The 10185-nt window shown below is 39.4% G+C and overlaps 1 protein-coding gene across 3 annotated transcripts in view; it reads right to left on the bottom strand.

Moving 5' to 3' along the window:
• Positions 1-16: 16 nt before the first annotated feature.
• The window catches only part of LOC139938342 (lysine-specific demethylase 2B-like), a 46962-nt gene continuing 36793 nt past the window's right edge, over positions 17-10185 (bottom strand). For 2 of the 3 annotated variants that reach the window (XM_071933799.1, XM_071933800.1), the window contains exons 15-18: positions 9839-9877; positions 9077-9121; positions 2580-3594; positions 17-2188 (exon numbers count right to left, since the gene is read on the bottom strand). In XM_071933799.1, the coding sequence (XP_071789900.1) occupies positions 2028-2188; positions 2580-3594; positions 9077-9121; positions 9839-9877 (1260 nt within the window). In that variant the 3' untranslated portion in view covers positions 17-2027. The remainder of the gene's footprint in view (positions 2189-2579; positions 3595-9076; positions 9122-9838; positions 9878-10185) is intronic. The other variant, XM_071933798.1, reaches the window with a different exon arrangement.

The raw sequence follows: 10185 nt of genomic DNA, 5'->3' as shown, positions 1-10185 counted from the left end.
CCCCAATACTCGTCACCAAGTAAGGTTTTATGCTAATAATTATTTTGAGTAATTACCAATAGTTTCCACTGCCTTTAACTTTACTTTCATAAAGTGGTTAAATAATTGTTAGAGTTCATAAAAATGCAAACTTTGAGATTTTATTTTTGTATATTATTTATAGCTGCTAACCATTATTAGCATTAGCTCACGTTTTATTAAATTGTGCAGACAGTTTGAAACAATTGTTACAATGTGATGTGTACATCCTCATTGGGAATAACTGAAGAAAGGAAATAAAGAGACATACATGTATCAGAAACACTTTTAAATCCTTGAGAAAATAGTAGCATTCTTAATACATGATGTGTATGAATATACCTTAGTAGTAACACACTACAGAATGAGCTGTGTTTTGTCTGCAGTACACTCTATCATAATCACAAGCATTTACACACTTTACGTGTCTACATCACAGTCACTAGTTTAGTTCAGTTGATTGAGTTTGATAATGTAGGATTTGAGGCATTTGAGGCATTGCATGGTGAGCTATAAATATATATTTGGTTTGCGGTAACACCATGTACATGCTGTAGGTATCGAATTATGTGTCCTTGGTAAAGTGTGTACAGCTTCACTGTTGGTAGTTTTGAGGTGACAGAATAGTTACCATCGATGTGTACAGAATTACTACAGAATAAGCTGTACATTGCTGTCAGCTGCCCAAGCCTTCCATGTGTCCTTAGTAAAGTGTGTACAGCTTCACTGTCGGTAGTTTTGAAGTGAGAGAATAGTTACCATCTCTGTAGATATTGAGATACTACAGAATAAGCTGTACGTTGCTGTCAGCTGCCCAAGCCTTCCACGCGTCCTTAGTAAAGTGTGTACAGCTTCACATGTTCACTGTCGGTAGTTTTGAGGTGACAGAATAGTTACCATCGATGTGTACAGAATTACTACAGAATAAGCTGTACGTTGCTGTCAGCTGCCCAAGCCTTCCACGCGTCCTTAGTAAAGTGTGTACAGCTTCACATGTTCACTGTCGGTAGTTTTGAGGTGACAGAATAGTTACCATCGATGTGTACAGAATTACTACAGAATAAGCTGTACGTTGCTGTCGGCTGCCCAAGCCTTCCATGTGTCCTTAGTAAAGTGTGTACAGCTTCACTGTCGGTAGTTTTGAAGTGAGAGAATAGTTACCATTGATGTAGGTACAGAATTACTACAGAATAAGCTGTACGTTGCTGTCGGCTGCCCAAGCCTTCCATGTGTCCTAAGTAAAGTGTGTACAGCTTCACTGTCGGTAGTTTTGAAGTGAGAGAATATTTACCATCGATGTAGGTACAGAATTACTACAGAATAAGCTGTACGTTGCTGTCAGCTGCCCAAGCCTTCCATGTGTCCTTAGTAAAGTGTGTACAGCTTCACTGTCGGTAGTTTTGAAGTGAGAGAATAGTTACTATCTCTGTAGGTATCGAGATACTACAGAATAAGCTGTACGTTGCTGTCAGCTGCCCAAGCCTTCCATTTGTCCTTTGTAAGGTGTGCACAAGATTAAGCCTTCACTGTCAGTAGTTTTGGGAAAGTGACATGATAGTGACCATATCTATAGGTAGTTTTGGGGAAGATTGTAATTCTGTAGTGTACAGAATAACTACAGAACAAGCATGTATGTTGTTGTCAGCTTCCCAAGCCTTCCACAACTTTTTAGTAAGTTTGAGCCATCACTGTTGATAGTTTTTGTGGAAGGGATATCTGTAGTGTACAGAATTACTACAGAATAAGCTGTACATTGCTGTCAGCTGCCCAAGCCTTCCACATGTCCTTAGTAAGGTGTGAACAAGATTGAGCCATCACTGTCATGACTGTAAGTAATTTTGTAGAAGGGATCTCAGAAGGGTACAGAATTACTACAGGGAAAGATGTATGTTGTTGTCAGCTGCCCAAGCCTTCCACGTGTCCTGAGTAAGGTGTGAACAAGATTAAGCCTTCACTGTCACTTTTGGAAAGGCGACAGAATAGTTACCATCTATATAGGTACAGAATTACTACAGAATAAGCTGTACGTTGCAGTCAGCAGCCCAAGCCTTCCACGTGTCCTTAGTAAGTTGTGCACAAGATTGAGCCATGACTTTCCGCAGTCTGGTGCAATGGGCTAAACTAACCAACGTAATGTCAGTTAGCTGATGACACCCAGATACATTCAGTTCTAGATTAAAAAAACAGAAAAGCAAGCAAGATTTAGTACAAAATGTATAAAATGTGAAGAGTATTAATTAACAAATCGTAAAGGGACGCGTCGCCTTGGATCGGGCGAGTTGGTCAATGAAAAGTGTTTGAAACCGTCTGTTATGAAATCGAAATGGTGAGATTACATCGATCCACACAAATACGCCTCACAATTTCGAGTTTTTCTTTTACTTATGGAATCAGATTCAAACTCTGTCGAGTGTAAAATTATCCAAACCATCTCGAAGGGAATCCTTTCTCAAAATAGTTTATATTCAAAAATACTCGCTAAGTATGTTTTATTCTCATTAGTTTGTGGCGTTTTTACCAATAGAGTTACCAATTAAGTTAATCAGTGGACCAAGTTTTACCTGTTAGTGAGTGTACCAAAGGTGATTCTTCTATCATCAAGGCACAGAGTCCATGATTGGTGATATTCCCACAGTAGCTCAAGTCCAACTTCACCAAGTACGGTGTCTGCTCAACTAGAAGCTCCATGCTGGCATCTGTGATGTCACTACCGGCCAATCTCAACTCTCGGAGCTTATGTAATTTGGTGCAGTCGTCAAGTAATCCTGGTCGGTGCTCTCGGATCGGGGACAGCAAAGTGGTGAGGTGCGAGTCCTTGAGGCAGACCCACTGAAGATCCAGAACCAGCAACTGCGGACAGTTTGCCGAGCACAGTGCTGCCACCGCCTGCAGGGGAGTCCGGGCTAAGTACAGTTCCCGCAATGCAGGTATACGGACGATCAACCAAGCTAGCTGCAGCTTGGTTACATGGCATCCACTCAGATCAACGCAAACAGGTTGTCGGCGTACGACACCCGCCATCGCGTATTTATTTAACGGTACTTGAGTAAGATTGATAGTGTGCCAAAGGGAGGCATCGTAACACCACCTGTTCCACGTCTTACAAACACGTAAACAACGGCAGAGGTCTCCGTGGCCGAGGAGGCAAAACACGTGTAGCCAGATTGACCTTTCAACTTTGTGATTGGTGCCGTCAATCATAGGGCAATACTTCGGGGGCTGGTTACCGGGGAGTGGACGTATAATAAACTTTGGTTTAACCGAAGCTGGTCGTTTCTCCATCAGAATCGTGTCAACTCTGTCCTTAGGTTCTTCTTTTATGACCATTTGTTCATTCTCTTCATTCTCTTCATTCTCGGGGTTGGTAGTCGAAGGAGACTGACGCAACTCCCTAGCTTCCTGGGTAATACGTCGTTTCTTACCCCTCATGCTGTGTATCTTAGCTTGGAGAACCTTCTGTTTGGCCAGAAGCTGCTGTCGAGTGCCGCCACGACCTCCACGACCTCGCCCCGGTCTGTAAAACCTCAGAGCACTACTGTATCCTCCAATACCCCGCAGGGTCATACTCTTACTGAACTGTTGGAAATCAAGTAAAAAACAAAAACACACCAAAAAATGACAGGAATTGGGAAAACAGACGTGAACATAATGGGAAAGCACCATTTAAGAAAGAGGCTATAATAAAAACATCCTTTTCATATGGCAACTCACACCTGGTATCTCTATGTAATTCCTTTTTTAAAAACAGTGGACTTATATAGCTGCTGACTACCCAAGGCAGATTAACTGCTCATCCATTAAATTTAATAACCTAAGTAACTCAACTTTAACCCACTCATTGAAAAGGATGATCAATTCCCTGTAAATTCTTCAATGGAGCTTTCCCGTAATGAAAAATGAAGCAAATGGGAACACATTTTAGTTTGTTCTTAAACTCTGAACATCTTTATTGCCATGTCATGAACCATAATCTGTCCAATTTTAAACAAACTGTATGAAAGATGGCTTTAATATTAAAAGCTGGACAAAATGTACAAATATTTTGCTTAATTTTTAAGTCAAATACTGTTCAACATTTAGAAGCACGATTTGAATTCCGACGATGCCAACTTTGATCAACAACAAAAACTGTAACAAAAACAAGATAACTTTTGGGAAAAAAATCAACTGTTGACCTCAAAATACAAACAAACTGAGATCAGTAAAAACATTATATGAAATAATCTCGCAGTGGGTTTTTAGACGCTGAATAAAATAAAATTTTGTTGACATTCCTTCCTTCTATAATATGACTTTAAACCAACAAAAAGAGTGGATAAACTAGTGTTTTACAAAGTGACGAAAAAATATAAAAAGACAGGGAACAAAATCAACAAAACCTGCAGAGGTTTGACTTAATAACGTGTCAAATCATTATCACAAGTGTAACTGATTCTTCATGACTCGTGGCATAAAAACAAACTCACAAAAAATGTGTTCCCATTTGCTCTGAAGAAAGTAAAAATTGTTAAAGTAGTTCATTGGATTAGATGTTCTGACAAAATCAGAACTTACTACATGTATGGCCATAGCTAATAGACCGATCCATTTGGCTCTGCCTCATTGCATATTGACAAATCACAACCCCTTGCGCAACCAAAAGTCTGACAAATAATATCACGGCAGAGTTGTGCAGAATGGCATGAGAGGCTCACCTGTTATTGCTCACACGTGCGCCGTGAATCAGTCTATTTTCAAAGAAGATCAATCTTCAGTTATTATTTTAGTATCAAAAGGTGTAACATAACTGGTAGAGCTGACAAATTAGTCATGTTCTGTGCAATCAACCATAAACATGTACATGAACAAACCTGTGAAAATTTGGGCTTAAAGGCAGTGGACACTATTGGTAATTACTCAAAATAATTATTTGCATAAAACCTTACTTGGTAATGACTAATGGGGAGAGGTTGATAGTAGAAAACATGGTAAGAAACGGCTCCCTCTGAAGTGAAATAGTTTTCGAGAAAGAAGTAATTTTCTACGAATTTGATCTCGGGACCTCAGAATTAGTCTCGATATCAAGCATCTGAAAGCACAAAACTTTGTATGACAAGGGCGTTTTATTATTTCATATATATCTCGCGACTTCGACGACTAATTGAGCTCAAATTTTCACAGGTTTGCTTAACTTCAAGACGATCAATTACATCTACTTAAAAAAAGTCTTTAAAAAACGCTGAATTCCATTGTTTAAAAAAATATATCCTAGGAAAAATTTTACGAGGTAGGTTGAATTAATGACATGTCCACCATTTGGTAACCCCAACAAGCTTTTGGGAACAATCTCTTCAGCACAACTAAGCTATCTCCTTAGGATGACTAGAGCAAGATAGTCGAAACATTGAGACCAATTCAAGAACTGACTCCGCATTAGAACAGTTAATTAGGATCCTATAAGCTTCAGTAGTAGTCCCAGCCAATTTTTATAGCTTCCGCCCTGGTAGTAGTTAAAAAAGCAGGACAGTTTTTTTCAGAACTGAGAAGTCTCCTGAACCCCCGAACGATCTACTCCGCGGTAGAAGAATAAAGTAAGACAGTTCTCTAAGAACAAACTCTACCTGGCAAGTAGATATGTTGGGCGCGATCGGTCAATCTGCGCGATCAACCGATCGCGCTGCGCTTTTGAACGATCAAATTAAGATCAATTGCTGCGCGATCAACCGATTGCTGCGCGACCAATAGATATTTCAATAGCGCAGCGCGATCGATCAATTGCGCAGCGCGATTAACCGAACACGCCAAACAGATACACACATGGTGTTACTGCAAACCAAAAATATATTGATACTTCACCATGCAATGCCTCAAATCCTATATAACATAAAGGTGATTCAAGAGCAGGATTCCTAATACATGTACCAGTATGAATCAACAGTTTCTTGTTGACCAGGGCCCAATTTCATAGACCTGCTAAGCACAAAAATTTGCTTAGAATGAAAGTTTTGCCTTGATAAAAACAGGACTACCAACCAAATTTCAATGTGATTTTCTGGATGAGCCAACAACAGCTGAATACCAGTAACAAGCAATATGCAACACATGGAAATTTGGTTGGTAATCCTGTTTTTATCAAGCAAGAAATTTCATGCTAAACAAATTTTTGTGCTTAGCAGCTCTATGAAATTGGGCCCAGGCGGGCATGAAAAAGTCTGAATACAAAAAAAAAATCCCCCCTGTTGAATTTCAAATGCTAAACCCATTAGTATTTTATAAACCATGCGTTAACTTTTATAGTTCTTATAAAGTACAACAACAAATTTTCAGTCAAACAAACCCAGAATGTATGAGAAGTAAATGTAAAGAGTAATCTTGTGGGTACATCCCATTTGACATCTCTTTCGGGGAGAAGAATTGGCTCTTCAAAGAGCTGGTGTGGTCTCACTTCTTCGAACTGTATAATCTTCAGGAGAAGAGTTTTTGGTTTTTGAGGGAATGACGACAAAGGAAAAGCCATTATTACAGTAGGTATCTTGCTTCATAGGGCTCTCCCCTTTCCCCGTACTTTACCCTCCCCTTTCCCCGACTCTACTCCATCCCCCCCCCCCAAACACTCCTAACAACCTGTCGGGTAACTTACTGCACATACGTATGCTGACATCGCACATAATCTTTGGTATTGGTTGTTAACTTAAAGCTAAAAATTACTCAGAATTAAAATAAAGAACGGCAACTGTAACTTAACATTTGTTTTTAAGAAAACACAAACTTGTAAGAATTACTAACATACCCCTGTAGAAAGATTTGTACACTAAGCCTTAGGAAATTACGTTATCAACGATCACTGAGAAAAAAACATCACAAACAATTATTTACAAGAGGTAATTACACCTACCAGGACAAGCGTAACATATTTACAAATACTTAAACCTCAACAATTATGAGCAAGGTTCCAAATAAAGTGGTCAATGACTTACATCCGTTTCAGACGGGCGCTCCAGAGTCACGCCGAACCAAACTCTGAACTAAGTACATAAAAAGTACGGTGTCTGAAACAGTTAGGAGCGAGTGGGGGAACTAGAAGTCGAAAGATCGACTGCTGCAGTCGTTCAGAACGACTCTGTAGCGCCTTGGTTTCAGACGTCGATCTTGTCACGAGCCGAGCCTAATGTCAATGTTATGTTAAGTTCACCTGTCTGAAACCAAAATTGATTTGGGTCGACCTAGAGATGCTCCTAATCTATTTGGTTCGGCGTGACTCTGGAGGGCCTCTCTGAACCGAGTGTGAGACTGTTTCTGATTTAGTGACTATTGCTGAACCTTCAGTTTGGTCACCACATCATCCATCATAAGTTGCCCTAAGCAACACCCTAAGCAACACCCATAGTCATAGCCACCAATCCGGAAGAAACGTTAGTTCATTCAAACATTATTCGTTACGTGAATCAGATAATAGCCCCCTACTGCGGGACCCTTAAAGGAACACGTTGCCAAGGATCGGTCGAGTTGGTCTTGAAAAGCATTCTGTAATTGTTTGTTATAAAATGCATATGGGTAGAAAGATGTTCTAAAAGTAGGATACAATGATCTCCACAAAAATGCCTCGAAATTGCGTGGTTTTATTTAACACGATCAGCCATTTATGGGAGTCAAACTTTTGACTCTCATAAATGGCCGACCGTATTTGTTCGCGACGTAAAAGGAAAACTGTGAAGTTGTGAGTGATACTTGTGTGGATCTTTATACTCTTTATTTGCTTTTAAAACATCTTTCTAACCATATACATTTCATAACAAACAGTTTCGAACGCCTTTTAAAGACCAACTGGTCAGACACTGGACCACAATTGGTAATTGTCAAAGACCAGTCTTCTCACTTTGTGTATTACAACATATGCATAAAATGACAAACCTGTGAAAATTTGAGCTAAATCGGTCGTCGAAGTTGCGAGATAATAATGAAAGAAAAAACAACCTTGTCACACGAAGTTGTGTGCTTTCAGATGCTTAATTTCGAGGCCTCAAATTCTAAATCTGAGGTCTCAAAATCAAATTTGTGGAAAAACACTTCTTTCTCGAAAACTACGTTACTTCAGAGGGAGCCGTTTCTCAGAATGTTTTATACTATCAACCTCTCCCCATTACTTGTCACCAAGAAAGGTTTCATGCTAATAATTATTTTGAGTAATTACCAATAGTGTCCACTGCCTTTAAGGGTATCAGGGTTGGTAGAGCTGACAAAATAGTCGCAGACAGTGTTCAGGTTTTTTATGATTAACTATATGCATGACAAAACAAGCCTGCAAAAATTTGGACTTTTTCGTTGTGAGTCAAGAGGAAAGTGAAAACTCATGCTAAGTTTTCAGCATGTTAACACAGTGTCCTTAATTTTGAATGACACAACCAAAATCAGTTGTTGCGGTTTTGTTCAGGTTTTTGGATATAGTTTCCTCGAATATATGACTTCGTTTCAGAGGGAAATAATTCTCAGGAAAACAAATAATTCTAGTATGAACTTTGTTGTCACTTAGCTTTCAGATTAAAATTAAACAAAAAGTAGTTTAAGGAACACGTTGCCTTGGATCGGACAAGTTGGTCTTTAAAAGCGTTTATAACCGTTTGTTATTATATGCATATGGTTGGAAAGATGTTTTAAAAGTAGAATACAATGATCCACACAAATTTGCCTCGAAGTTGCATGGTTTTCATTTAACTTTGCGAAGATGGTCGGCCATTTATGGGAGTCAAGTCAAAAATTTGACTCCCATAAATGACCGACCGTGTTAATCGACGAGGTTTAAGGAAAACCGTAAAATTTCGAGGCATGTACGTGTGGATTATTGTTTTCTACATGTACTTTTACAACAGCTTTCCAACCATATGCATTTTATAAAAAACGGTTACAAAACCGCTTTTTAAAGACCAACTCGACCAATCCAATGCAATGGCTGGACGTTTCGACCCTAGCAAATTAAACAATGACATTTTGTTACCCTTACCAATCCTGTATCTATAAGGTGTAACTAGCGCAGGAATTTATGGGAAGATTGTCTAGTTTTTAGTCTTAGTGTAGGTCTTACCAGACTGCTTGGCTTGACTTCTGTACTCTTCAGTGGTGGCCGACCCTGATAACAGAAACACAAAACAAACGTAAAGACACATTGATTGTAGAAGGTCAAACTTATAAAACAGATGACATGATCGTCAGAAAATTGTGTTTTTTCAAGGTGACGTCACCACTTTGGGCTTATTTTATTTCACGTTTGCCGTCTGCATGTACATGTATGTACCTGGCGTGAAAATTGGTAAGTTCACGTAAATAGGTGAACTTCCCATTTTTCACAAAATGTGAGAATTTAACAACATTTTCTGACGTAATGGGCATCTCCCTTACAATTTGGGATGCTATACATCCTTACTTGCAGCTGAGAAGTTGAAAGGTGAAGAAAAAAGCGTTTGAGATACAGGCATGCGAGGGAGCCCTTGGCAGCCAGCCATATTGACCCATATATGACCATATTAGTAACTCTTTTTTTTAAAGCGCATTTTACCCCCAAAAACGTATCAATGCACTTTAAATTAGTGCCCTGGGCCCAAAGCTGCTAAGCACAAAAAATTGCTTAGCATGAAACTTCTCCACTGCACAGCTCTACTCACAAATGGCCTAGCTGGGAATCGAACCAGGGACACCAGTAGTCAGAGACGAGCTCTTTAATGCACCAGCCACTCAGACCACCCCAACATAGTTCTAGACATTTAGTTTAACTCTTGCATGAACGAATTCGTTCTCTCAGTCTTTAGTACATTACAGAAGAAAAACTAGTTTATGATGAATAACTTACTCTTTTCGGTTGACTTTTGACTCCACTACTGCTACTATCCTGTAAAATTAAAAGTAAAGTTTTACTTTTATTGTTTTAGACAGTATTATATATATTTCAACGTGTCATGGCAGAGCAGATAAGATCACCGGACACAAGCTCTGGTGTTTCAGCAGAGTTGAGGTTCTACCTGGTCGTGACACATGATCTTTAATTCAGACACTAAACCATGATTGTTTCGTACTTCAGATGGGACAAAAAGCCGTAGGTCCCGTATGTTGTGTAATGCACGTAAAAGAACACTGTGCACTTATCAAAAAGGTGAGGTGTTTGCCCCAGTGTTTTTGGTTTGATCGGCTGCATATTGC

The sequence above is a fragment of the Asterias amurensis genome, chromosome 6 (assembly GCF_032118995.1).
Source record: "Asterias amurensis chromosome 6, ASM3211899v1".
Classification (NCBI taxonomy): domain Eukaryota; kingdom Metazoa; phylum Echinodermata; class Asteroidea; order Forcipulatida; family Asteriidae; genus Asterias; species Asterias amurensis.
Note: the sequence above shows the minus strand (reverse complement) of the source record. Positions and strands in the feature narration are given on the sequence as shown.